Source organism: Ochotona princeps, chromosome 4, assembly GCF_030435755.1.
Source record: "Ochotona princeps isolate mOchPri1 chromosome 4, mOchPri1.hap1, whole genome shotgun sequence".
In the NCBI taxonomy this organism is placed as follows: domain Eukaryota; kingdom Metazoa; phylum Chordata; class Mammalia; order Lagomorpha; family Ochotonidae; genus Ochotona; species Ochotona princeps.
The window spans coordinates 5398228-5426104 of record NC_080835.1 but is presented as its reverse complement, the minus strand read 5'-3'; the positions used below and the strand labels follow the sequence as shown (position 1 = coordinate 5426104).

General features: G+C 54.4%; 3 protein-coding genes across 4 annotated transcripts in view; 1 reads left to right on the top strand and 2 right to left on the bottom strand.

Annotated features, from left to right (window-relative positions):
• The first annotated feature begins 297 nt into the window (after positions 1–297).
• PPP2R5B (protein phosphatase 2 regulatory subunit B'beta) lies at positions 298–8041 on the top strand. Its single transcript, XM_058662804.1, has 14 exons — positions 298–862; positions 1278–1768; positions 2590–2786; positions 3291–3392; positions 3496–3588; positions 3701–3831; positions 5123–5182; positions 5267–5375; positions 5583–5636; positions 5709–5759; positions 5883–6002; positions 6578–6705; positions 6817–6918; positions 7306–8041. The coding sequence occupies exons 2-14, from the start codon at positions 1570–1572 to the stop codon at positions 7451–7453; spliced, it is 1494 nt and encodes a 497-aa protein (XP_058518787.1). The 5' UTR covers positions 298–862; positions 1278–1569; the 3' UTR covers positions 7454–8041.
• GPHA2 (glycoprotein hormone subunit alpha 2) lies at positions 8038–9595 on the bottom strand. The gene is made up of 4 exons (XM_058662815.1): positions 9156–9595; positions 8789–8885; positions 8442–8626; positions 8038–8342 (listed from the first exon to the last, which is right to left on the bottom strand). The coding sequence occupies exons 1-4, from the start codon at positions 9156–9158 to the stop codon at positions 8241–8243; spliced, it is 387 nt and encodes a 128-aa protein (XP_058518798.1). The 5' UTR covers positions 9159–9595; the 3' UTR covers positions 8038–8240.
• Positions 9596–10812: 1217 nt separating this feature from the next.
• MAJIN (membrane anchored junction protein) overlaps positions 10813–27877 on the bottom strand; it is a 28950-nt gene continuing 11885 nt past the window's right edge. Inside the window, exons 2-11 of one of the 2 annotated variants that reach the window (XM_058662813.1) lie at positions 26313–26430; positions 23896–23941; positions 20969–21044; positions 20683–20808; positions 19906–19937; positions 19513–19604; positions 17594–17657; positions 12413–12485; positions 11628–11736; positions 10816–11058 (exon numbers count right to left, since the gene is read on the bottom strand). In XM_058662813.1, coding sequence (XP_058518796.1) covers positions 11013–11058; positions 11628–11736; positions 12413–12485; positions 17594–17657; positions 19513–19604; positions 19906–19937; positions 20683–20808; positions 20969–21044; positions 23896–23941; positions 26313–26413 — 765 coding nt within the window. In that variant the 5' untranslated portion in view covers positions 26414–26430 and the 3' untranslated portion in view covers positions 10816–11012. Of the gene's footprint in view, positions 11059–11627; positions 11737–12412; positions 12486–17593; positions 17658–19512; positions 19605–19905; positions 19938–20682; positions 20809–20968; positions 21045–23895; positions 23942–26312; positions 26431–27877 lie in introns of both variants that reach the window. The other variant, XM_058662814.1, reaches the window with a different exon arrangement.

The window sequence follows — 27877 nt, the reverse complement described above, 5'->3', positions numbered from 1 at the left end:
AGGGACAGGAGGGAGGGGGGAATTGCAGGACTGAGCACGGACTACATTGCCCAGCAGCCTCGAAAACACCCCACCCTTCCCAGCAGACCCAGGTGCACTGCGGCGCATTAACTAGTCCAGCGCCGGTATCCAAGGAGTTTGGAAGTGTCCACCTTGTGGGGATTTGGGGGGCGGTGAGGCCGGGGTTCCCACGGGCTAGCCAGGGCCCTAGGGGGCCCTATTCCAGTTCGTGGGCCCGGCATGGCATGCGTGGCCTGTTTCCAGGGTGTCCACTGTTGGGTCCTCCTCTCTCGCTTCACAGTCTCATGAAGACAATCCAGGAGACCAGTCTTAGCTTGGAGGTCATCCAGATCGGGCCCCGGAGTCCGCCCTAGCGCGTCACCCCTTTGGACCCTAGAGCCCTTTAAAGCAAGGCAGGAACTACACTTCCCAGTGTCCCCCGGTCCCTGACGCAGCGTCACCCCCCCACCCCCAAGCCCGCGGGGCGGTGCGGGCCTGGCGACGCGGGGAGGGTGGGGGGAGGCGGCTTGATGTCATCCTGAGCAGCACCGGGTGGCGGGCGCTGGTGCGCGGAGAGCTGGTCCGCGCCGTGCGCTGGCTCCGAGTCCCCAGCACTTCTTTCGTGCTGCCGGCTCAGAACCTGCCGGTGTGCGGGGCCCCGAGCCGGGGGCTGAACTAGGAGGGCATGCTCCAGCCCGCCCTGAGCTGGGGAGAGCAGCCAGGAGCGCCGCCGCCCAGCCCCAGATCCCCGAGCGGAACCGCGGCGGCGCAGGAGCCCTGAACCTCGGCCCCCCTCTCCACCACCGGCAGCCCCAGGGGGCCGGTGACCCAGCGGGGCTGGTGACCCAGCGGGGCTGGAAAAGTGAGTGTTCCCCAATCCACCCGCATTGAGGTTTGGGGGCCCGGTGAAGGAGGAGGAACGGAGGTGGGGGGTGGGTGGGGAGGGTGCCAAGTCCTAGGCAGGGCTGGGATGGGGACACAGGGGCCCCGTTTCAGGGATGTCCACGGGGATGGGGGCTGGTGGACCAGGTGCGGGCAGGGGAGGGGGCAACGGGGTCCCCACTCAGAAAGGGAATAGGTGCATTTTGGCAGTTTATTTTGGCGCTGGGGCCTTTGGGGCTGAGGGGAGAGATGGACAGGGCCGCGCTGAAGAGGGGAAGGATCGGCGCCCTTGTTTTCCCATGTGGGCACCCTGCTACAGCGTCCCCTGCCCCCACTCCCCCAACCAGCTGCTCCCTCTTTTTCTGACCTTTCTTTCCGCACTTGGTTTCCGCAAGAGCCAGAGTAGGAAACCGGCTGGACGCTTCGCTTCGCGACTTGCAGGCAGCAGTAGCAGCGCAGGCCTGAGCCAGCCTCCTTCCCAGCCCGCCTGCCCCCCAGGACTGGACAGTCGCTGAAGGCCCTGGGGGGGGGCCCAGGACTGTGGTTGTGTCCCCCCCCCCCCCCCGTCCCACCCTGCAACGCCCAGCCAGGATGGGCCCGAGTTAGGGCAGCCAGCCTCGCTCAGCATCCTCCAGGCCCTGAGGGGAGCCCAGGGACCCTGACTGCCTGACCTGCTCCCTGCTAGCCATGGAGACCAAGCTGCCCCCTGCGAGCACACCCACCAGCCCCTCCTCCCCTGGGCTGTCCCCCGTTCCCCCACCCGACAAAGTGGATGGCTTCTCCCGGCGCTCCCTGCGTAGAGCCCGGCCACGGCGTTCCCACAGCTCCTCGCAGTTCCGCTACCAGAGCAACCAGCAGGAGCTGACACCGCTGCCCCTGCTCAAAGGTGAGCCACTGCTGGCCGCCCGCCACCTGCCACCTGCACTGCCCCTGCCCCTCAGGAGGAGGTCCAGCAAGGCTGGGGCTGGACGAGGGACAGGGGCCGGAGAGGCAGCTGGGGCCCCGTCCAAGTCTGGGAAGGTCCCTTGCGGGCTAGGGACGCCTCAAGCCTCCAGCCCTTAGTGCTGAAGGACCCTGACTAGGCTGTCATCCCCAGAGGTGGGGCATCTGGAGGTACTCCCGCTCTGGTGGGTGGGGGTGGCAGAACACTGCCAAGGATGGAGCCTGCAGTTTGGCTTCCCCGGAGGTCACGATCAGCTCGGCCAGCTGCTAGGGTCCCAGAGCAGGTGTTTAGGGTCGTCATGAGGTTCCTGCCCTGACCTACTCTGGGCTACAGGGCCAGACTGGCCAAGCCAGGAGGCCCCCCAGAGCTGGCTGGCACTGAGCCCCACCTTCCTTCTGATTTCTACAGCTGGGTACGCCTCTGATGGCGATGGCTATTGAAGGTGGGGGGGCACCTGTTGAGAGCTATGCCGTCTCGCACTCACGTGGGACTGGACTGACCAGGACTCTGAAACATTAGCTGCCATTGCCATGGCAACCAAGTAGGAAGGCCTTGATCTTGTCATTGCCACTGGCAGCTGAGAGTCTTCTCTCTGGGCTGGGAGAGGGAGACCCCAGGAGTGAGGAGGAGGGGGTGAAAGGTGTTTGTTTCCTGCACCCAAGTGTGAGGGGCCTGGGCACAGCAGAGGCTGCCCCGAGAAGCAGCCCTGGAGAGGACCAAGTCGCCCTGCCCAGGCCCTGGCTTAGCCCCTGCCCCACCCCCAGATGTACCCGCCTCTGAGCTGCATGACCTGCTCAGCCGCAAGCTGGCCCAGTGCGGGGTCATGTTCGACTTCCTGGACTGCGTGGCTGACCTGAAGGGGAAGGAGGTGAAGCGGGCGGCCCTCAACGAGCTGGTGGAATGTGTGGGGAGCACCCGGGGCGTCCTCATTGAGCCGGTGTACCCTGACATCATCCGCATGGTGAGCGCACCCCTCTCCAAACCAGACTGGGCACCCAGCCTCCAGGGGACCCCTCTTGACCCAAGGTGGGAACCCCATGTAGAGAATATACCCTACATGCCTTGGTTTGGCCTCAGAATGCTTACTCAGGTGCCTGCATTGGCTCAGGGCCTCCCAGCTTTGTCCCATCGCCATGTCTTCCCTGAGGTCGGGGGTGCCATGACCCTGTGGCCTGATCGTGCACAGCCTATCTCAGATACCTCCCTTGTCCTGCCCACGACGCCTGCTGGCTGCACTGCTTTCCCACTGGTGCACACCTGCCCCAGGGCTGGGCTGTGTCTCACCCACATCACTGGGTGCACCTGCCTACCCTCCTAGCCCCTCCTCCCCCAGCTCTGGTCTTGAACTTGGTGTTCCGGTGAAGATGGCCCAAGGGGTGACTTACTTGGTGGGACAGGTACTGTCGTCGCCCCCATTAGAACTGTGGATGAGGGTTCCCCGGTTTCTGTCTTGTCTGCTTCTCAGATCTCCGTGAACATCTTCCGGACCCTGCCCCCCAGTGAGAACCCTGAATTTGACCCCGAGGAGGATGAACCCAACCTGGAGCCTTCATGGCCACACCTGCAGGTGGGAAGGCCGGGAGTCAGGTTTCTTTGTTGCTTGGCTGAGAGCCCAGGGTGGGACACAAGGGGGCGAGGCTGGCACTGACTTAGTGCTGTCCCTGCCCCAGCTGGTATACGAGTTCTTCCTGCGATTCTTGGAGAGCCCAGACTTCCAGCCCTCCGTGGCCAAGCGTTATGTGGATCAAAAGTTTGTGCTGATGGTGAAGTGGGGAGCCCAGTTGGGGTGCTGCCCACCGGGGCTGTTGGAGGGCTGTGGGAAAGCACGAAAACCCTGCTGGGGTGGCCCTGACCCCTGACCCTGGCCTCCCCCAGCTCCTGGAGCTGTTTGACAGTGAGGACCCCCGGGAGCGTGAGTACCTCAAGACCATTCTGCACCGGGTCTATGGGAAGTTCCTGGGGCTGCGGGCCTACATCCGCAAGCAGTGCAACCACATTTTCCTACGGTGAGGGGGTGCTTGTGTGTGTCTCAGCCTGTCCCAGGAGGGGGTCTGGGAGGCCTTCGTGGGGGCGCCCATGTAAGGTTCTTTCTCAGCAACAGACTGCAGAATATTGATTGCCCAGAGCCTATGGAGGCAGCAGAACATGGGGGTTTGTTTTTCATTTTGAAGATTATGGAGGCAGAGAGAGAGAGAGACAGGTGCAGGGCTGGCCCATTCCGGGAGCCTCTCTCTGCTTTCTCTCATCACCAGGTCATAAGGAGCCAGCAAGGCTCTTTCTGCCAGCATGTGTTGAGCTCAAGCACCCACAGGATGCAGGGCACCCACATGGTCACAACCACGGCTCTGGGTCGTAGCTCTGATGGCCTGTACTTGAGTTTGGTCCCAGTATTTGGGTCTTAGGACTTGGTCTGAAGGCTTGAGCTCGCCCCACTGAATTTCCTTGTCTTTGAAAAGAGGATGTTGCCTGTCCTGCCCACAGGACCATCATGGAAAGGACATGAGGCAGTGTCCATGGCAACTTGTGCATGGAGACTGGTCACTGTCAGAGCTTTGAGCCCTGTCTTCCAGGAGCCCAACATATATTGTATTCACCACTGGCTTTATTTTTAAGATTTATTTATTTGAAAAGTAGCAAGATGGGGAAAGAGATTTCATTTGCTGGTTCATTCCTTAAATGACCGCAGTATGTGGCCAGGACTGGGCCAAGCTGAAGCCAGGAGCCGAGAATGCCATTGGGCCTCCCATGCGGGCGGCAGCATCCCAAGCAATTGGGCCGTTTTCTGCTGCCTTCCCAGGCGCATCCTCAGGGACCTGGATCAGAGGTAGAGCAGCTGGGACTTGAACTGGCGCCCACAGGGGATGCTGGTGCCACAAGCAGCTGCTGAACGTGCCGTGCCACCACTCGGGGGCCCTGCTTTACTGCTTAGTAACTTCAAGGCTGATCTTGTTCGTCTCTGAGTCTCCATGTCTTCCTCTGTGTGTGGGCTTCGTATAGCCTCCCCCTGGGATTGGGTGGTGCAGCATAGATATTCTATGTTTGCCTCATTCTTGGTGGATTCCTGGCATACTGAGTGCGGAGTCTCCCCTGGGTGCCTGCTGGTCACCGGAGGACCAGGTCTTGGGTGGGGAGAGGGTGGAAGAAGAGGTGGCCTGAAACTCTGGATGGAGGAAAGGGACTTAGGTGTGGCTGGGGTGGATAGGCTGAGGAGGGATGTGGCTCCGGGACAGGGTAGGCAGGCCAGATGGCTAGGAGTGCGGGCTGAGCTTCCTGCCTGCTTCTCTTCTGCCACGGCAGGTTCATCTATGAACTTGAGCACTTCAATGGTGTGGCTGAGCTGCTGGAGATCCTAGGAAGGTGAGTCCCCCTAGTTTGCCTAGCTAGGGCTGGGTGCTCGGGGTGGAGGCCGTGACCTCCTACGCCTTCCTGCTCCCTCCTTAGCATCATCAATGGCTTCGCGCTGCCCCTGAAGACAGAGCACAAACAGTTCCTGGTTCGAGTCCTGATTCCCCTGCACTCTGTCAAATCCTTGTCTGTCTTCCACGCCCAGGTGAGGCCCTGGCAATCTGCAGACTACCATGAAATGCTTCACGAGGTGCATCAGGTTCTACCCTGGGAGATCACTATGCCCCCACTCCCATGGGCCCCCGCTACAGCTCCAGGCAGTGGGTGATGGCCTGTGGTTCCAGCACTGGTCCCTGGCACCCGGCCCCGCTGCAGACCCCCAGCTTCCTTCTCTCTGCTCTGCCCCTTACAGCTGGCCTACTGTGTCGTGCAGTTTCTAGAGAAAGATGCCACTTTGACAGAGCACGTGAGTCCCAGGGGGCAGGGTGGGGGAGGAGCATCCCCACTTCTGCAGGTCTGACCCCCTTCTCTCTTACAGGTGATCCGGGGGCTGCTCAAATACTGGCCAAAAACCTGCACGCAGAAGGAGGTCTGGGGAAGCACTGTGATGCCCACCAGAGGGTGGAAGGGCAGGGGGCTCAACTTGCGGAAGGCGGGCAGGGCGGGTTTGAGCTGCCGTCTCTGTCCCTGTGCCACCCAACCCTGACTCCAGGTCATGTTTCTGGGGGAGATGGAAGAGATCCTTGATGTCATTGAGCCCTCCCAGTTTGTGAAGATCCAGGAGCCCCTGTTCAAGCAGGTGGCCCGCTGTGTCTCCAGCCCCCATTTCCAGGTACTCGGGACCAAGCCTGGGGGCAGGGACTGAGCACGTTGAAAATCTCACTCTCTCTCTGCCCTCACTTTCCCCCCAGTCCTGAATCTGGGAATGGGGGGACGCTGCACTTGGGGTCAGGAAACCTAGGGCCTGCCCCAGATCTGCCCTCTGCTGTCTGATGGGGGAAGACCTTGGGCAAATCCCTTGTCACCCTGAGTCTGCTTAAACTTTCTCATCTGTGAAATGGGCCAGCAGCAGTCTTTCCCCACGGAAATGAGGTGGTGACGAGGTGAACGGCCAGCAGAAAAGCATCCTTTTTGTGGTCCCCTTCCCATGGTGGCCTTATGCTTCCTTGGTCCCACTTGAGGGCCCAGCCCCTGGCAGCTGGCAGTGCCCCCGAGGCGGGGACACATTCTGTGATGAATTAGCATTTGCCCCTGTCTTATCGTGTCACCACATTGCTTCTTCTCAGCTGAGCCCCACACATGGAGCAGCGGGGTGAGCAAGGGCCTGGGCTTTAGGGCAGGGCTGGGCCTCAGACCCTGTCTGCCCCAAGGCCACTGCAATACCTGGGGCCATCTCACTTGCTGCAGGTTGCAGAGCGGGCTCTGTATTTCTGGAACAATGAGTATATCCTGAGCCTCATCGAGGACAACTGTCACACTGTGCTGCCGGCCGTGTTTGGGACCCTCTACCAGGTTTCCAAGGAGCACTGGAACCAGTGAGTGTCCACTTGGCCCCTGCCTTCGGAGCCCGGGGTGGGGGGAGGTGGCATGTGGAGGAAGAGGAGGATGGAGGTGGACCTGAGCCAAGCCTTCCATCACCCACCCAGAACCATCGTGTCCCTGATCTACAATGTGCTCAAGACCTTCATGGAGATGAATGGGAAGCTCTTTGACGAGCTGACAGCCTCCTACAAGCTGGAGAAACAGCAGTGAGTGGTGGTGTGGGTGTGGCGGGGAGCGAAGATAGGAAGGAATGATGGGCTCAGTTGAGAAGTGCTTCCCTGGCCTGGGTGCGCAGAGGTGCCCGCTGCACCCTCCCGCCTGCCAATCCTTCCCACAGCTGCCTGGGCGCTGGCCCCTCCTGAGCTCCCACAGCTTCCTCCCCTTCAGCCAGGGCTGCCCCAGGTTGGGCTGGCTTGCCTCCATGCCCCTGGGCCAGGACCAGTCTCCCCTCAGCTCTTTCCCGTAAGCAAGGGGGGAAATCCTGTGGAGTCATAAAACATTCCTCCCTGGCACCCCTCTGCAGAGCTGGGTGGAAAAGGCAGCTGGATGGTGTCGGGACTTGGGCAGGGCAGCTGCCTCACCTCTCTCCCCAGGGAGCAGCAGAAGGCCCGGGAACGTCAGGAGCTTTGGCAGGGCCTGGAGGAGCTGCGGCTGCGCCGGCTGCAGAGCACCCCAGGGTCCAGGGATGCACCCCTCCAGCGCCTTACACCCCAGGTGGCTGCCAGTGGTGGGCAGAGCTAGAGAGCCCTCCAGCAGGGGAGATGTGATATCCAGAGCTGGCTACCCCTCCATTCTTTTCCCTGCCCCGGGGCCCAGAGACACATGTGTGCCCTGGCCCCGCCTGAGTAGGTTCTGTGGACTCCCCCCACCGTGGCCCTCTGGGGGAGCCTTGACCAGGGGATTCAGAAGAGGAGCGGGTGGCCTGGGCAACCAAGCCCTCTGGCCCTCCAAGAAGGACTTGACTGGGGAGCTGTGGGCAGGGCCAAGCTGGGCTCCGGAGCACAGGTGGCCCCACCCTTGCTCCCGGCCTCCCCCAAGGACTTGCGGCACCTTGGCTATTCCTGCCTTGGGCAGCTGAGCCCCCTCCCCACCCCCACTGTGGGGCCTGGGGTCTATTTATTCTCTCCCAGCTCACCCTTCACACAGACACTGTCCTGTCCCTCCCTCCTTCGCCCTCAATGTCCTTTGTCCCTTTTTATTTATTGGGCAGGGGGAGGGGTGAGGGCACAGGGAAGACGAGGTTCAGTGTCTTGGGGAAGTGGGTCACAGGAACCATGGTCTGCCCCCTTCCCCTGGCTGGGGGTAGACTTAATAAAGAGTGAAACTCCAGATGGGCTTGGTTTATTTAGGGGCAGGGCAGAGGGGTGGGGCTGGGTGGGGGCAGGAGGAGGCAAACACTGCTCTCAGAGGGGATGGGCATTCCCATTTAGACCCCAGCAAGTAACTGGAAGGGCCAGAGCCTCCCGCAGGTCAGCATCCCAGGTGCTGGCTGGTCCCACCCATGGGAACCTGGGACGCGGGGAGGCCCTTAGTAGCGTGAGAGGCGACACATGTCACACTGGCAGGCCCTGGCTGTGTAGAACTCCAGCTCTTCCCTCCGGGTGCCCCCACACTGCAGCTGCACCTTGACCTGTGCCAGAGGGGAGCCGTCTTCAGCCAGCTGTCCTGGGTGCCCGCCGTGGCCTTCCTCTGCCCCCAAGCCCTGCCGCAGGCCTCCAGCCCGCCTCACCTTCCTCAGGCTGCTGATGGTGCAGCACTGAGAGATGGAGGTGATGTTGTGCCTGTAGCCACTGGCCACCAGCACGGAGTAGCGAGAAGGAAAGGCGCTGGACTCACAGTGGCCCACGCAGGCCTGGGCTACGTGGGAGCCCTGGCAGGTGCCTTGGCGGTCACTTCGTACAGTCACGTTGAAGGCTAGGATATGGGCGAGGGGTAAACGGTGCCTCCATGCACCCGCTTCAGTGTGGGTCTGCCTAGGGTGCCACCTGCCTGACAGGCTGGCCTCTCATCTCTTAGCCCCCTCCCCTCCCAAAGAGTTCCCACTGCCCCCAGCCTTCGGGTCCCAGAGTTACTCACGGTATAGGTGGCAGCCTGGGCTGGCTGGCTCTCGGCCCCAGCCTTCAGTGATCACCAGCAGGTAAAGGAGCAGGGCCAGAGGGGACCTCATAGGCACCTGACATGTGGGAGGAGGGCTCTGTTGGGAGCAAGTGTGCCTGCAGGCAAGTGGGCCAGAACTGGCTGGCCTTGCTGACAGGGCATGGCCAGGGCTGCCTTGGAGGGTATGTGTGGGGTTCGCCTGGCCGTGTCAGCATTCAGTGCAGTCCCCCGTAATTTCCCACACCCCTGCAAGCACACATCTCCTCCCTCCACCTGCCCCATCTCTACCTCACCTGCCTGCAGGTCCCATCTCCATACCCCTCAGGCCTCCTCCAGGAGCACTCACCATTTCTGAGGCCAGGAAAAGAATGGCTCTGCAGATCTCTGGGCTGGCTCTGGGGCTTTTGTTTGCGCCTGTTGGGAGCCACACCCTCTGGGGTTCGGCTTTGGCTTTCAGGGCCTCCCAGCCTGAGGCCTCCTGGCAAGCCCACCTGGGAGCCGGCCATCAGTCGCAGGGGTGCTGTCCTGGGCAGCGGCTGGTGGGGCTGCCAGGGCATGCAGCACGTGTAGGGTCAGGGAGGGCAGGACTGAGACTCGGCCAAGTCAAGGCTACATGTGACGTTAGGTCGGTAGGACACCCCCCCTGTCCAGGACCTCTCACCCCAACCTAAAGCCACTCGGCAGCCCTGTCTGTCCTACAGAGGAAAGGGACTGGTAGAAGGATGCTCTGGGGGCAAGGAAAATCGCTAAAGGGAGGGGGGGCACCTGAGAGGTGCCCGGTGGCCAAAGCAAAGGATGGGGGTCTGTCCATTTCAGCGTCAGTGGATGACTTCTTGCCCTCTATGTGGGCAACAGAGGGGGTTCTGAGCTGCGGGGGCTCCACAGGCCTGCAGTAGGAGACCAAGCTCCTAATCAAGCCTGTGGGTGCCAGCCCCAGCACAGTTGAAGCTGATTGGGCTTTGGCTGTATGGGGAAGGCAAGTAAGACTCTGGGAAGGAAAGCCACCTGCTAGAGCCACACTCTAGTCCATGCCAGGGTGGACTGAAGCCCTAAACGCACCTGCCCCGTGCCAGCCGTACACTTGGGACAAGGACAGGGCTAGCTGGAGGATAGAACCGAACCTTAAACACAGCAGCCAGAGTGGATGGGGTCGGGGAGGGCCAGAAGAAGCCTCGGGATTCTGGGTGGTCCCCTCAGGGCCTCTGCCACTCAGCCTGTCAGGATGGGCACATGCCTATGGTTGGGACAGCGGTGGGGAGGCTGCCAGCACCGCCTGCAGAGAGTTGCTCTTACTCACGGCACACTGCAGCACAGCAGAGCAGAGGTCCCACAGGGTGGCAGAGGGGCTCAGCAACCCAGTCCCAACTCTCCCCTCACGGTGGACCCTTCTGATCCACCATAGCTCATGAGCTGTGCAGAACTTTTGGGGTAGAAGGGCTTTGACCTGTCCAGGTGGCCTGCTCCAATATCGAACATCCGCCCAGCAAGCAGAAGCAATCTTTCCTACATTCCCATCAATTACTTGGTCCCACAGCTGTCCTGGATTGGTTCCTTGGTGGTGGATGGAGCTCAGGGACCCTGGCCTTCACACAGTCCCAGGGTGGACAACCTGACAGAACCATTAGCCTTACTGTCAGAGGCCGGAGGTACCGATGGGTGGGAAGCATTTTATCTTGGGAGAAGCTACACTTTCAGCTGGGCTGAGTGTGTTTGGGAAGAGAGCAGGTCTCTCCCATCAGCAGGGCCCAGCCCTTGGGAGTGACATTTAAAGTGAACGGTCAGGTGCAGATGCGCCCCCCCAAAAGGGTGCTGAGAAGAGCCAGTGGCTACCCCGGGGGAGGGTTGCTTCTCTCTCCACTTCTATTTTGCTAAGTTTAATCAATAACTCTCCACCAATAATTTATTATCATTAGGATCCTAAATGCTGGAGACAAAAAGACCCAAATTGGCCCTCAGGGCAGTGGAATTCCAAGCCTTTTACAAAGTTGCTTTCTTCTTCTTCTTTTTTTTTTTTAGTTGAAAAAATTAAATTGGGACAAAAACATTCAGCTATAAGGTGGCAGAGGACAGGAGAACCCTCCTGGGGACGGGTGTCAGCCAGTTGGGGCTCTGCTCTGCCCAAAGTTGAGGCCACACAGGCTGAGGACACGGAGCAGGTGGTGCTGTGCCAGGCGGTCCTCCTGGCACAGCCACTTTGGGGGGTTCACTGGCTGTTCCTCCTGAAGAAGTACTGGAACGGGAAGAGAGAGCTGCAGGGGGAGAAAGGGCTGGCTGGCACCGGGTGAGGGCTCCTCCCTTCTCCCTTCCTCCCATTAGTGCTTCATTGGCCGCGCCTGTTGGCTCTGGGGAGCTATGGAGTGGAAATTTGAGTCTGGAAGAGCGTTCAGAAGGGCCGTCAAATGAGGTGATATCCAGGAGAGGTTCATGAAGGAGAAACAGCTACAGGGCAGCTGTTCTCTGCACAGAAGGGTCTGCGAGCTTGTCCTTTGCTGAGAGGACTCCTATAACCCCACCGAGAGTCGGAGGGAGGCAGAAATGTCTCGGTAGCCAAGTCATCCGGATGAGCCACGGCAAATGTGACCAGGCTCTGCTCAGGTCCTGTTTATGGGACCGGACACTGTGCCGGGCGCTAAACAGCCTTGAGCTGGGCACAACAGAGCAGGACACTCGGTAGTGAGCTCACCACGGGGCCCTTGGTCTCAAGCCCATTTACCTGCCATCTCTCGTGCCAGGCACTGAGGAACCTGTGAAAGCCACCTGCTGTCGGTCCCCTCTGGCCAGAGCTCTGTCAGTCCGCAGGGACAGCAGTTTCTCTTACCTTAGAAACTCAAAGAAGCCCCTGCTGCCTGTCTCCTTGGGGGGAGGTAGGTTGTTCTGCTGCAGTGGGGTGACACCTGGTTCTGCAGGACTGTGTCCCCACTTGGAATCTGTAAGGAAACAGGTTGGCCCATGGACTCTTTGCAGGTGCACAGCAGGCAGGGTGAGAACAGCTTCCTGCCAGGCTGGGCTTAAAGCCCGGGCAGCTGTGTGTCCTATGCTGCCTTGCACCTGCCAGCCCGGGAAGATGCCCTCCAGTTCCCTGTTAACACAGCTCAAGCCCAGCTCCCTCTGTGCTGCTGTGGCTTCACACCGAGCAAGTGCTTGCTCACAGCCCTGCCGCTGGGATGGCTGCAGCCCACACGGAACTTTCCCACTGGTGGGCCATAGGTTGTAAGGGCAGCACCCTGCGGGCATCCCCAGCCTTGTAGCACCTTCAGCGTCAAGGCTAATGCTCCAAGGAAGAGGAGAGGCAGCCTTCCAGGGATCGCTTGCTGACAGAAGAGAGAAATTTCCTCCCCCCTTGTTTCCTGTAAGACCAGTGGGTTCAGGAATGTTTGAAACAGTGAGTAGCACACAGAGAAGGGCGTGAGTTTCCTCCCGTCCTGCCCCTCCCTCTGGTCTGTGGGGAGGAGGCTCCCCTCACCCTCCACTGAAGGAGGCTGAGGCACAAGGCACATCACCCACCCAAAGGACCCAGACTCACAGTCCTGGGCTGCTCAGCCTGCTCATCAGAGAATCAAAGGGGACTCAAAAGAGACGGAACAAGAATGTTCCTGAACCTACCCTCTTCCTGGATATGAGTGGAGTCAACGGGCAAGGTCTCCTGCCACTCCTGCTGAGTTTTTCTTTCCCTGTTCTGAGAGGGAAATTAAACTTTATTTCCACAGAGCTCAGGGACCCGAATGCTGGTGATCTAACTTCCCCTCAGCCTGGGGCCTGGCGTCTGACTTTCCGGTGCAGGCTCATTATTTCCTAATGCAGGATGGATCCTTCTACATTTTATACTCTTTTTTTTCTTAAGATTTATTTTTATTGGAAAGGCAGATAAACAGAGAGGAGGAGAGACAGAGAGGAAGATCTTCCGTCCAATGATTCACTCCCCAAGTGACTGCAATGGCTGGAACTGAGCCAATCCGAAGCCAGGAGCCAGGAGCCTCTTCCGGGTCTCCTACAGGAGTGCAGTGTCCCAAGGCTTTGGGCCGTCCTCGACTGCTTTCCCAGGCCACAAGCAGGGAGCTGGATGGGAAGTGGAGCTGCCGGGATTAGAACCGGCGCCCATTTGGGATCCCGGCGCGTTCAAGGCGAGGACTTCAATCACTATGCCATCACACCAGGCCCACATTTTAGCCTCTTGCTCACTGTCCCTGTAACACTGTGAGATTTCAGAGCCGAAAACACACCAAGCTGGACCTAACCTGCATGCCTCATTACTGCATGCCTCCTACTGCTAACGCAATTCACGAGAACTTCAGCATTAACATAGAGAACACAAATCTCTGGGGGTAAAACTGATACACTACTCTGTGTCCTAGGTCAGGGTGTAGTACACCACCAAGGCTCTACAGAGCATTGCAAAGGCAGGCTTCACAGAGGAAGTGAGCTTAGAACAGAGCCTTGGTGAATGGGTGGCATTTCATCCCAACAGGGTGAGGGGTTGAGCATTCCAGACAGAGTACATATGGGCATGGTGCCACTAAAAAGTGAGTAGGGGGATGTGTTGTGGAGTAAGCCTTCACCTGCAACATCAAGAGTCCCATAGGAGTGCCAGTTTGTGCCCCAGCCACTCTACTTTGAATCCAGCTTCCTGATAGAGGAGGGCCCTAAAATGCAAAGGGTGGCCACTGCCACCCACAGGGGAGACAGCGAAGAAGCTCCTGGCTCTGATCTGGTCCAGCCTTGCCTGTTGTGGCTACTTGGGCAGTGAACCAGCAGATGGAAGCTCTCTCTCTCTCTGAAACCCTGCCTTTCAACTGAATAAATAAACCTTTTTTTTTTTTAAAGCAAGTTCAGTCAGCAAGGCTGGCACCAGGTGCCACAGGAACATGACCAGCGCCCATCCTCAGCACAAGTTTCAGATGAGCACAGCAGGTGTTTCTGAGACGAGTGCCTTTACAACAAACCCTTCAAAGTGCCAGGCTGCGTGGGCAGCGGCCGAAGTCCTGGTCCTCTAGGGAGGAAGGAGAGCCAGTTTTCTCACCTCCAGACACACCCACCCTGCTTTTTGACTTGAGGAAATGACCCTTGGGTACTGAATGAAGCCATGGTTTTAGGCTTAAACCCTGCTGCGTAGAGTAGCCCTAAGAACCAGTGGAGTGGCATCTAATAGGGTTGGCAGAACACAGACAGGCCAACCCTGACTCAAGGAACTCTCCACAAAAGAGGGGGTAGTACTGATGCCCCCTAAAACTTTGAGAGAGATTTCCTCAAGCAAAGCGAGAAGGGGAGGAGGCGATGGCCCGTTAAACATACGGACTTCCAGCAGGACCCAATTCAAAGCTGCCCGCTGTACAGTTATGGCTAGAGCTGTTGAGAACTTTAGTTCAGGCAGAGGTATCGACAGCATGTAGTGTCACTTCTGGGCTGTCAGCTCTGGCTCAAGTTTTTAACCCTCCAGAGTCCAGATCTCTCAGTCTGGGGCCTGGAGTGACTGGGGGGGTGTGACGTCTCCTCCGTCCTCCCTTCCTGTGGTCTCCCTAACACTCTCAGGCCAATTCTGTGCTGTATTCCTCACTCCTGACGGGTTCAGATGGGCACACTGCCTGGGATCCTCTGCTCCAACTCCCTCCAAAGTGGGAAGAGATGGCGGGCACTAGACTGAAGAGCAGATTCATTGTTCTAGTTCCCATGACTTACACTCAAGGGCACTGTGATCTCTTCCGTTCAAGGGAAGAAGCCCTCATCCTGGGAACAGGGTCTGTCATGCAGAAAGTCTTTGGGCTTTGAGTTTAAAAAGGCAATAAACATGCTCCTTTTCACTCCGAGTTCTTCTGAACCCAGAATCAGGTTGAAAAGGTAATTATGTTGAGTAAGAAGCTGCGGGTACTGTTCTTTAGAGGGATGACGTGTCAGACTAAGAATAGGCCGGTACGGAGGGTAGTGAGGGACCTGCTCCTTTCATGCTAATCACCTTGTTGGTATAAAGTGTCTTTGTTCTCTGGAGCCTCATGTACTCTTCTTGTACGTTCTCACTTCCTCTTTTTACCTCTCTGGAGGATGGCAGGCACAGAGGAAGTGACTACCCAAATGTGCGCAGTGCGCCAGCTAGCCAGGGCACAGGAAGGGCCCTGGACTGTGCGTGCCCACAGGGGAGGGGTCTACCTTCTACAGGAACACCTTTTCCTGGGCTAAGTTGCAAGCCTCTGGAAAGAAGCACTAGGTTTTATACATGCTTGTGTGTCTTCCTGCCTTCCCCTCCTCAGTAAGATGCTTGTGAGTAGGAGACAAGAAGTAAACATCACTTCACTCTTGATGGATTCCTGTGACCCTGAAGGCGGCCGGGACGATTTCTGACACAGCCGGTGCTGGTTGCTCCAGGGGCCTGTCTCAGCACTGTCCTCAGCGCCATTCACCAGCCTGCTCTCAACAAGAACCACATTCTAGGCCTGACCAAAAACTCGCCTTAGGGGCACCGGTTCGTGTCCAGGCTGCCCCACTTCCCTTCCAGCTCCCTGCTTGTGGCCTGGGAAAGCAGTGGAGGACGGCCCAAAGCCTTGAGACCCTGCACCTGTGTGGGAGACCTGGAAAAAGCTCCTGGCTTTGGATCAGCTCATCTTCAGCCTTTGCGGCCGCTTGGGGAGTAAACCAGTGGATGGAAGATCTTTATCTCTGTCTCTCCTCTCTGTAAATCTGATTTCCCTGTATATATACATATATATGTGTGTGTGTGTATATATATATATATCTGTATATATATATATACTCCATTTTCTTCATTCTGAGTTCTCTACCACATTCTGAACTACTGTGTTTTTGTTTTGTTTTATTTTAAGAATTATTTATTTCTCTGAAAGGCAATGACAGAACTCGGCAGACAGAAACCTCCATCCTTTGGTTCATGGGTCAAAAGCCTGCAAATGGCTGCACTGGGTCAGGCCAAAGCCAGGAGCTGGAATTCCATTTAGGACTCCCAGCTGGGTGGCAGGGGGCTGGATTAGAAGCAAACCAGGGGCCTGGGACAATGGTTCAGTGGTTAAATTCTCACCTTGCAAAGATCCCATTATCAGTGCCGGTTTGTGTCCTGGCTGCCCCACTTCCCATCCAGCTCCCTGCTTGTGGCCTGGGAAAAACGTCCAGGACAGTCCAAAGCCTTGGGTCCCTGCACCCACATGGGAGACCTGGAAGAGCTCCTGGCTTCTGGCTTTGGATCATCTCAGTTCCAGCCATCACAGCTACTGTGGCCACTTGGGGAGTAAACCAGCAAATGAAAGATCTTTTCTGTCTTTCCTTCTCTCTATAACTCTGTGTTTCCAATAAAAATAAATAGTTCTTAAGGGCCCGGCACTGTGGCCTAGCGGCTAAAGTCATTGCCTTGAATGCACCGGGATCCAATATGGGCACTGGCGGCCCTGCTTCCCATCCAGCTCCCTGCTTGTGGCCAGGGAAAGCAGTGGAGGATGGGCCAAAGCTTTGGGATCCTGCACCCATATGGGAGACCAGGAGGAAGTTCCTGGATCCTGGCTTCGGCTCAGCTCCAGCCGCTGTGGCTGCTTGGGGAGTGAATCAACGAACAGATGATCTTCCTCTCTGTCTCTCCTACTCTCTCTCTATATATATCTGACTTTGCAATAAAAGTAATTTTTTTTTAAAAGAAGCAAAGCAGCGAGGACTCAAACCAATGCTCCAATCATTCCAATGTGAGATGCCAACATTGCAAATGGTGGCTTATTCCGTAGCCTGCATCACCCCAACCTTGGGAACCCTTCCTCTGTGGACACTCAGTGTTCCCTTTGGGCCCTGGGTTTTCTTCCCCGCTAGGCAGAGCACATCTGCCAGTGACTGGGTGCCCTGCCTCGCACCATTGCTGTCTGCGGAGGAGAGAATCACATCCCTAGCATCTGGCACATGGTAGACCCACGTGAACATCTGTTGAGAGGATTCACACATAAATATTTGCTAACAGATCATGTGATGGGTCCTGGGAAGGTGAGCGAGGTGATTGTTAGTGTTTGGGGACTTAGGTCAGAGCACTGAGTCACCTAGGAGTAGGAAGTAATAAAAAGGGCAGGCTTGGGCCCAGCGGCATGGCCTAGCGGCTAAAGTCCTCGCCTTGAACGCCTCTGGATCCCATATGGGTGCCGGTTCTAATCCCGGCAGCTCCACTTCCCATCCAGCTCCCTGCTTGTGGCCTGGGAAAGCAGTCGAGGACGGCCCAATGCATTGGGACCCTGCACCCGCGTGGGAGACCCAGAAGAGGTTCCTGTTCCTGGCATCGGATCGGCGCAGCACCGGCGGTTGCGGCTCACTTGGGGAGTGAATCATTGGACGGAAGATCTTCCTCTCTGTCTCTCCTCCTCTGTGTATATCTGGCTATGCAGAGACTCGACTGGGCCGTCCTCGACTGCTTTCCCAGGCCACAAGCAGGGAGCTGGATGGAAAGTGGAGTTGCCGGGATTAGAACCGGCACCCATATGGGATCCCGGGGCGTTCAAGGCGAGGACTTTAGCCGCTAGGCTACGCCGCCGGGCACTTATTTTGTAATTTCAACCTCCGAGTATAATGGCAGCTTTGTAAGCTAAGAAGAGGGGACATTTTCAAGGACCAGGTGTGTTAGTGGTGTGCGTCTGATGCAGCCACCTCTGGGATGGGTTGGGGCCGAGTTAGGGGAGGTGAATGCTGTTGTATGAAAGAGCCACCTCAGAGTGGGTTCCATCAGAGTGGTCTGCACAAAGGACCAGGATGTGCCGGCAGCAGGAATCCCAGCCCTGACAGAACGAAGTACCCCAGGATCCCTAATCCAGGGCTTACCCTTCTGATTGCCACAGGGGGCTTCTTTCTGCTGAGGCTGGGACCCAAAGTCCCCATCTTGGGTCTAAGGTGGAGAGAAAAAGCCCAGGAACTGTTACTGGCAGCGACAGCTTCACTACATTCAAGCAAAAGTGGCCCAAATGAATATTTTAGCAGGTTGGCTATTTTTACACCACTCCTGGCTGGCAGAAAACACTGTAAGGCCAAATTTCCTTTAGGTGCAGCTATAGTTATCCCAACTTGAGACACTTAGGAGTCTGGGGTTGGAGACAGGAATATGTGATTGACAGCAGGTTATCAGATTTTTAAATACTTGATTTGTGCATCAAAACTCAGAAGAAACATGTGAGACTTCATATTCATGGCAAATTCAAATGGAACAGCAAAACCTCCCGACTTTGAGTATCTTCATATTCCACCCTCCTCGGAAGGAAGCGCCTAACCCGTCACTGACAGGCACGCCAGGCCGGCGCCGGGTCAGTGCCCTGCTGGTCTGTTCTCACACTCTTGGACATCAAGGGGCCTATGCAGCCCCCGGAAACAGGCAGCTGCTCCGTTAGCCCAGGCTGGAGGTACTGTGGGCTGACGAGCAAACGGCATGGCAGACTCTCCCAGCAATGCTCTCCAGATGCTAGTAAGGAGAGAGAGCCCACAGGCGGCGAGTGACCCCATGAAAGCACGTCCAGCTCACGGCGCTGTGCTCGCCTCCCTAGCAGCCCCCCACTCAACAGCCCCCCACTCAACAGCCCCCCACTCAACAGCCCCCCACTCAACAGCCAACACACAGTCTCTTGCAAAGACTGATACGTCAGCCTGGGCCACAGCCTGCATCCCAGAAGCTTTCAGTTCACCGGTAGAAAAAAAAAAAAGCATTAGTTTTTATTTGTTCTCTAATTCTCAAAGGTTTCCCCTTATTTTTGTATGGTGAGCTGATATTTCACTGAAGTCTCCTTACAATACTAACAAAGTACATATTTATTGAATGTGTTGAATTCAGTTGTGTAAGATCTGATGATATCTTCTCTTGGCCCTCCTTTTAATCTATGAGCAATCCTACTTTGTGGAGAAAGGACCTGTGTTCAAATGACAGACCTGGTGCAGCGAGTTAAGCCACGGCCTGTAACACCTATGAGCAGCAGTCTGAGTCCTGCAGAGTCTGCTCGCCACCCAGCTCCCTGCTAACGAGCCTGGAAGAGCAGCAGATGGCTCGAGCACTTGAAGCCCTGCTAGCCTAGGCAGGATGCCGGCATGGAGCTCCAGGCTCCCAGCTTCAGCCTAGTCCAGCACTGGGCATTGCAGCCACTCGGGGAATCTCTTTCTCTTTCTCATGTTCTCTCTGTAACTCTGCCTTTGGAATAAATAAGTGAATCTTTAAAAGAAACAAAAATTACATTGCAAATTTCAACTTGCTTTCTTTCCTTAGTCCACCCACTGGGATGGCAGTTATGGCTGACCTTTTAAAGATAAAGTGACTCGGGCCTGATAAGCTGGTTTAATTGGCTAGTCCTCCCCTCACAGGTGCCAGGATCCCATATGGGCACCAGTTCATGTCCCAGATGCTCCACTTCCCATCCAGTTCCCTGCTTGTGGCCTGGGAAAGCATGGAGGATGGTCCAGAACCTTGGGACTTTGTACCTGCCTGGGAGACCTGGAAGAAGCTCCTGGCTCCTGGCTTCAGATCAACTCAACTCTGGCTATTGCGGCCATTTGGAAAGTGAACAGCAAATAGAAAATCTCTGTCTTTCTCTCTTTAAATATGCTTTTCCAATAAAAATAAAGAAATCTTTATAAAAAATAAAGTTATAAAAAAATAAAAAGAAAGCGACTCACTGTGGGACGGGATCAAGCAGCAGCAACAATGGGTGAAACGCAGTAAGACGCAGAGGTTAGCCTGCTCCCCCCCACCTCACACCGCTGACCTGGCCAGCCCTGGGCTGGGGCTGCCGCTGGGCTCCTCCATGCATTTCCGTTTCCTTATCGCGGCTACTGGTGATGTCTTTTCAGTGAGGACCTGCAGAGGAAAATCGTTCTCTTGTGACGCCTTTCCTGGGAGCGTTCTCAGTTCACGTGGGCACAGGGAAGAGAACTCTCTACCTGAACTTTCAAACATCAGCTTTGCAAGTAGGAGAAACAATCAGCTAGAGACAGAGTCTTAAAACTTAGCCTGGGGAAAATGGGCTTCAGGTTTATCCTTCTGACTGGCCCCAGGGCAGCAACTGAGGTGCAAAGGAAGAGGAAAAGACATGATCTGGATTTGGGACCACAGGAGGTAGAGAGGCAACGTCCACTTTATCCAGAAAAAGCACACTTACCGTCCCAGGAGAACTGTCCTGTCCTGCTCTCCCTGCAACGGGAAATCCAAATGTCAGAGTGTGTCAAGCCTCTGTTGGGGACGCCCGGCTAGTTCACTGATCGCAGTGGCTGAAGATGTCTTCCCGTGTCCCCTCTCCCTCGTCCCCGACACTACCCTCCCTAGGAAGGCTGTCTGGAATCTTCCTTCCTTCCTTGTGTCACAAGCTGAAAAGGTTCTGCTCACACGCCAGAACGGGGCACCGCTTATAAGGGGATGAACGTCCTACAAAAGGGAAACCAGAGGGACTTCAAGCATCAGTGACACATCACTCGAGGAGATTTGGAGTCTTTTTCAAATCAAATTGCCAGATGCTTACTCTTCCCTTCAAGGACTAAAAGAGTGGCCACCCTCAGAACTGAAAAATTGGGAGATATCTTTAAGATACCACTCATGTGAAAGTCCCGGAGGGCTCTAAAACAGGACACATTCACACAATTGCTGCACTGAGTGATCACTCCAGGCTCAACCCGGTACTTACCACTTATCTCTATTACTGATATTAAATATTATTTATGAATATATAATCTTTTTTTTATAACTCAATGAGAAGGATATTGGTAGTGTTGGCTTTTCCCCCACAGCCACTTAGCTAGGGTCGCATGCTATTGAGCGGCACAGCCACCGGGCTGGGAGCATGTGCCCTGACCATTTTACTATTGGGGTGCTTGCAGCCCAAGCTGGCAGACCTTCTCACCACAGCCAGTGCCTGCTGCCAACCTCCCCTCATGTCACTTACCAGGTGACAGGTGTTCATGAAACTGCTTCATCTCCAAGTAGAGTGTGAAAACAAATGGGTAAGGGATAAGCACGGTTTCCCCATGCTTGAATTTCAGGTGGGAAACTCTTTCCCACTTGCTTTTGTCTGGGAAATGGAGCTAAGGAGAGGGCGGGGAGCCAGGGCGCGTCTCCCACTGCTCTTTGAGGGGACACATTTGCTCTCCTGTCCCTAGTCTCCCCCACACTGCCTGTGGCTTGGCTGCACTCAGGTGACTCTCCAGCTGCGGCCAGCCAGGAAAGGATACAGGGAAATACAATGAAGTGTTCTGTAGCAAAAGGCTGCAGGTTGTCCATGTTTCCCAGGACCACACGGATAGAATCCTGAAAAATATCATGAGATCATTTAATGTCATTGCAGTTTAGTCTGTCCTTTTAGGCCTGTCGCTGCTCATCACACCCCTACATTCTGTGAAGATGGAACTACCGCCTTTGCCCTTGGCTTGTTCTGCCTCTCCATGGCATTCCCTGCTGGAAACACCCTGTCCATCAGTACATGCCACATCACGCCTGTCCTTTAGGCTGAAAGCTCCTCCAGAAAGCTTTCCCTGACTCCCCAAAGTGTGGTCAACGTTTAGTCTCAAACTTCACAGTAAGCCTGGGTCCTTCACCACATCCAACGCACATGAATGACTTCATCTCATCGGGAAATCTCCTGGCAGCACAAGGGACATCTGACTGATCTTGGCAACCTTCCGTGATGCCCAGGAGATGCGTAACAGCTCCCCCATAAATCAGCACTGAATGAGTGAATGGTGCTGATACTGATGTACAGTGATTTTGCCTTTGCTTAAACTTTTTCTTCTAGTCTCTTTAGTTCTGAACTGATTCATTTTTAATTATCCTATGCCTATTACTCTATACTAATTAAAGAATTTGACATTATTAAAAGACATTGGAAGGGATTGCTCATCCATATATCAGTGAGATCGACAGCATTTTGAAACTATTGCATCCACCCGGGCAGAACCTTCAGATCATGCACCTTTGTGACCCTGGGTTGGTGGCCCATCCCCATCCTGGGGTACTGGGATGGTTGGGAGGCTGGGTATGGCCTATCCCCCTCTCTCTCCCCTCCCCCCAGAAATGGGAAGAAGAAATAGAAAGCTTTGAAACAATGATCACACCCACTTCTCCCTAACCCTAGATCCTTCCCACCCTGATCGACTATGTAAACATCTAAAATTAAGAGAGAGAGAGAGAGAGACTACTGTACTTCTATAGTAAAAAAATAAAAAAAATCTAACTTTCAATTCCAGGTTTGTTGCTTCATCTTCCCAAGTCTAGTTTTGCTCACGTTTTGGCTCATAATAGGTAGCGACTGCATCTTATTTATCTTCTAACACTTTGGAAACTTTGATATGATGTGTGGCATAGGTAAATGCTTGACAGCTTCCATTGTATTGAGTTCCTGTGTGGCAGGCACTGCACATTCCTACTTCTACATCCCCCACAATCCTCAAGACAGGCATTACCTAGACAGCCATGACTGGGAGAAGGCAGCCTCAGGGAGCTGGGTAGTCTGTCCAAAGTCACACTATGAATGGCAGAAATGGAACTCAAACCCAGCCTGGCTGATTCCCAAAGCCATGCTGCCTTCACTCTGCCAGGCTGCCTGGAGCTTCTTCCCGTCCCCGTGAACTGAAGGAGCTCACACAATACATGCAACACGCAAATGTTGTCATTGTGTTATGTCAGGTTACTGGTAACTCACATTGTCCTTGAGGTCCGGCAGGACCTACTCCGCCTTTCAACACTTCGCTGAAGCGCCACAGGTCCCTTTCAGGCCATAACGCAAAGCTTTACACAGGGATGTGTGTCAGTGCACTTACAGGTATTCTAGTGCTTTGAAAGAGGAACCCTACGTCTCAGTGGGAATTTACTGGACAGTAAATGGGATGAACAGTCAGAGGAGCATGTGCCACATTCCCAGCATTCCCAATCTGAAATTCCAAAAGCCAAAATGCTCCCAAATCCAGAACTCTCCACAGTGACATGTCACAGGTAGAAAATTCCACAACTGACTTTACATGATGGGTTGTAGTCAATACACAGATGTTGAATGGCCAGCACCGAGGTGCAGCAGGCATCCCATACAGGCGCAGGTTTGGGTCCCGGCTGTTCTACTTCTCATCCAGCTCTCTGCGTGCGGCCTGGGAGGCTCAAGTCCTTGGATGGCTCAAGTCCTTGGGAACCTGCACCCATGTGGGAGACCCCGAAGAGGCTCCTGGCTCCTGGCTTTGGTCAGCTCAGCTCTGGCTATTGTGACCATTCGGGAAGTGAAGCAGCAGATTGAAGGCCTTTCTCTTCCCTCTCTGTAACTCTGCCTTTCAAATAAAATGTTTTACAGTATAAAGTTACCGCAGCCTATGTGTGTAAGGCAAGAATGAGACATAAACTAATTTCATGTTTAGACTTGGATCCTGTCCCCAAGATATCTTATTATGTATATGCAAGTATCCCAAAATTTAAAAAGGCTTATAAATTTCAACCTACTCAGCCTGTAGTTTAAACTCATTTTACACCCAGGCAATTAAGACCCAGCAGATAAATGATTTGCCAAGGGTGACATGGCTCATTCATGCCAAGCCTGCACGTGGAACCAGCCCCCAGAACTCCAGCTCCGTGTCTAATACTTTTACTTTTTACTGCTTAGCCTTCTTTCTGCAGCAAAACTTACACTAGATCTGTGTACACAGAGAATGAAAGTGGAGTGGGACTAGAGCAACTGCAAATGTTTCTAATTAAGAGGAAGGCTCGGCAGCCTTGGCTGGGTATTTACAGTGGCGTTTCCTGAACATCAAGTACCAGGCAGTGGTTGGAAGGGTGAAGCTGCCCAGGGCCCCCTGGAAGGCACCAGTCCTCCGGAAGCTTTGCTAATGCCAGCTGCCACAACAGAGCCATGAGCCGCCTGTTGATGGTTGGGGATCTTACAGGGAACACTACACTCCTAGCTTTCAAGAGGCTGACACTTGAACCAGAACTGGGAAGGATAAGGGCTTTAAATGTCCCTGGAAACAGTATGGTTTCTTTGGCAAGGAAATGTGGTGGGGAGCCGCCAAGGTATCAAGAGGAAGGTGTGAGTCTGTTTGTAGGAAATGACTGGAGCATGAACATGGATGCATCTGTGCCTGCGGCAGTAACTTTCCCCGAAGTGGTCTGTCTCACTGCCCACCTCCAGCTCCTGAGGGATGCTGTCCTTGTCGTCTGTCACTGCGCCTCTAGAAGGGAAAGACCAGAAACACGTAAGCAGCTGGAAAACTCGGACTGGAGAGGAGAGCGTGAATGACACTTCCAGGAGTGACAGGAACCTAATGGAAGCAACAGTTCCGTATGCTGACCCGTGGTCAGGCGGCGTGTGCAGAGCCCTGGGACAGGGCCGGGCTGATATGTCTTCGCCAGTGACCTGACAAAACCCGAGACTCTCCCCGTGACAGCTAAGAATGTCATAGAGCACTTCCATTCCAAGTGTGGTTTGGAGACCCTCTAGGGGCTCTTCAGTCCCTTATCATGAGTCTTCAAAGTCAAAACTCTTCTCGGAACATCAATGGGACTAAAGTGTGACTTGCCTCTTTCATTGTGTTAACGTGTATACCCACTTGCACAGAAGCATAGGTGTGCAAAATCACTGATGCCTTAGCACAATCCTATCAAACTGCACGAAACTGGAGCGGCAGCCTAGTAGGACTATACGGCCTCAACCGTCTCTGCTTTGCTTGCTTGCCCATGCAATGTCTTGAAGTGCTTCCTAGGTTTTCTTCAAGCAGTTTCATGATTTCAAATCTTACATTTAAATCTCTGATTCACTTGAGCTGCTTTTTGTATAGGGTAAGGGGAAAATATTTGCAATAAAAGCATGTTTACATTTCCTGGGTGTAGTATTACTAAATGATTACATTTTAAAACTGCAGCCAAAAAAAAACGTGAAACAGGGTAGATATTGTGGGACGGCAGGGTAAGTCACCTCTTAGGATGTACAAGTGCCTTATCCAAGCGCATGCTCAATTCTGGTTGCCCCTCTTCCCAACGACCTTAGGAAAGCAGCAAGTGAGAGCCCAAACACTTGGGATCCTGCTACCCTTAGGGGAGACTGGCATGGAGTTCCCGGATCTCGGTTTTGGCTAACGCAGACATCTGAGGAATGAACTAGCAGATGATTTTTTTCTTTGTTGCATCTGTCACTTTGCCTTACAAATAGATACATACATGTTTAAAAGAATATACCACAGGAGCAGGAGCAATGGCTCAATTGGCTCATGCTCTGAGTTCCAGCATCCCATTTGGGTACCAGTCCATGTCCCAGCTGCTCCACTTCCAATCCAGCTCCGTGCTTATGGCCTGAGAAGGCAGCACAAGATGACCCAAAGCCTTAGGACCCTGCACCCCCGTGGGAGACCTGGGGGAGGCTCCTGGCCCCTGGTTCCTGGCTTCGGATCGGCTCGGCTCCAGCCCTTTTGGCCATCTGGGGAGTGAACCAGTGAGAGGAAGGTCTCTGTTTCTCTCTTCATCTCTCTCCTTCTGTCATTTGACCAGGTGTTTCCAGTTTAGAAACTTGGATGAAAGATAAATGTACTTAATATAAAACCTTTAGAGAGAGAATCCAAGCAGGTGCTACTTCAGCAGAGCAGGTGTGACGGAGGGAATACACTAACTGCTTAGAGCACGGTCCCCTCGTGCTGCGGACTGACAGGCGGCCCAGCCCAGCATCCCCCTCCAACTTCTCGCTGGGCCTGAGCAGCAGCACACAATGGCTCCAGTAGCTGGGTTTGGCCAGTTACACGGGAGACATGCACTGAGCTCCAAGCTCCTGGCTCTTACCCCGGCCTGGTCCTAGCTACCAGAGGCACTTGAAGAGCGAGTCAGTGAATAGAAGCTCTCTCTGTGTCTCTGTTTTCTTCTTTCTCAGGTCAATTCTGTCTTTCAAAGATTTGTTTACTTTTATTGGAAAGGCAGATTTACAGAGAGAAAGAGAGACAGAAGGAAAGATCTTACATTTGCTGGTTCACTCTTCAAATGGCTGCAATGGCTAGAACTGAGTTGATCTGAAGCCAGGAGCCAGGAATTTCTTTAGGATCTCCATATAGGTACAGGATCCCAAAGACCTAAACCGTCTTCTATTGCTTTCCAGGCCATTAGCAGGAAGCTGGATTAGAAGTAGAGCTGCCAGGACCCAAACTGGCACCACAGATGGTGGCTTAATCTACTATACAATGGTGTCAGCCCCAAATAAATTATTTTGCTTTTAAAGATTTATTATATTTTTATGTTTAAGGTAGAGTTACACAGAGGAGAGACAGAGAGATCCTCCATTCACTGCGTTACTCTTCAAATGGTCTCAACGGCCAGAGATGCACTGAGCCAAAGCCAGGAGCCAGGAGCCTCCTCTCGGTCTCCTGCATGGGGGTAGGGTCTGAAGGACTTGAACCGTCCTCTGCTGCTTCCCCAGGTGATAAGCAGGGAGTTGGATCAGAAATGGAGTAACTGGGACTTGAACTGGTGCCCACATGGGATACCAGTGCCAAAGGTGGAAGCTTAGCCTACTATACATGGTGCCAGCTCCACTCCAGGTAATTAAACAATAAATTAAGTTACCTGATACTGTTTCCATATCTGATTTTGAATTTATACACACTGGGACCCACATGAAGAAATCTGGTCTCTGGAAATGGGTAGGTGAAGGGTTTTAAACTCATTGCTCCCAGATGACAGCCTAAATAAAGCAGAAACATTCAAGAATTACTAAGGTTATATGTCTACCAACAAGCTAAAGCTGGCTTTATGCACAGGAGAGGGAGCCTGCCTAATGTGCAGTGTCTCTCCATGGGAAAGATACCCAGCACCAGCACCCAACACCAGCGGCCCTGCTCCTGTACCAACTCCACCTCTGCTGTGAATGGCTGGTCCTTCCCTTATCTGCCTGGACACACATGGCATGTGGGACGCCCTCTATTCTTTTTTTTTTCACATTAAAAGAATTATTTATTTTCATTTGGAAAGTCAGACATACAGAGAGGAGGAGAGACAGAGGAAGATTTTCCATCTGATGGTTCACTCCCCAAGCGGCCGCAACGGCTGGAGCTGAGCTGATCCGAAGCCAGGAGCCAGGAGTTTCTTCCGGGTCTCCCAAGTGGGCAGAGTCCCAAAGCTTTGGACCATCCTCAACTGCTTTCCCAGGCCACAAGCAGGGAGCTCAATGGGAAGCAGGGCTGCTGGGATTGGAACCAGCGCCCATATGGGATCCCGGCACGTTCAAGGCAAGGACTTTAACTGCTATGCGATCGCGCTGGGCCCATCCTCTATTCTTGAAGTTCTGAGACCAGAATTCAAGTTTTGCTATTTACCTTATTATTATTTGTTTATTCATTGGAAAGTCAGATTGACAGAGAGAAGGAGATACAGTGATAAAGATCTTCCATCCGTTGGTTCACTCTCCAAATGGCTGCAACGGCTGGAGCTGAGCTAATCCGAAGCCAGGAGTCTTCTCCAGGTCTCCCACGTGGGTGCAGGGTCCCAAGGTTTTAGGTTGTCCTCAGCTGCTTTCTCAGGCCATAAGCAGAGAGCTGGAAGAGAAGCGAAGCAGCCGGAATACAAACCAGCACCCATATGGGATGCTAATACTGGTAAGGCAAGGACTTTACCCACTAGGCTACTGCACTGAGGCCCAAGTTTTGCTGTTTATGTTATGGCCTTGGGTAAACCACTGTTCCAGTGATGCTAACACCCGCCCTATGACACACAGGATCTCTGCTGGAATGAAATGTCTCTCCTGCTTCACCTGGAACCCAGGGGGATGTGAAGAGGGCTCAAGTTAAACCATGAGAGAAGAGACCAGCATGGTAGCCTAGTGGTTAAAGTCCTAGCATTGCATGCGCTGGGATCCCATATGGGCATTGGGACTAATCTCAGCGAGCCCACTTCCCATCCAGCTCCCTGCTTGTAGCCTGGGAAAGCAGTCGAGGATGGTTTAAAGCCTTGGGACCCTGTGCCTACATGAGAGACCTGGAAGAGACTCTAGGCTCCTGACTTCAGATCGGTTCAGCTCAAGCCATTGCAGTAACTTGGGGAGTGAAATCATTGGACAGAAGATCTTCCTTTCTGTCTCTCCTTCTCTCTGTGTATCTGACTTTCCAACAAAAATAAATGAATCTTTAAAAAAC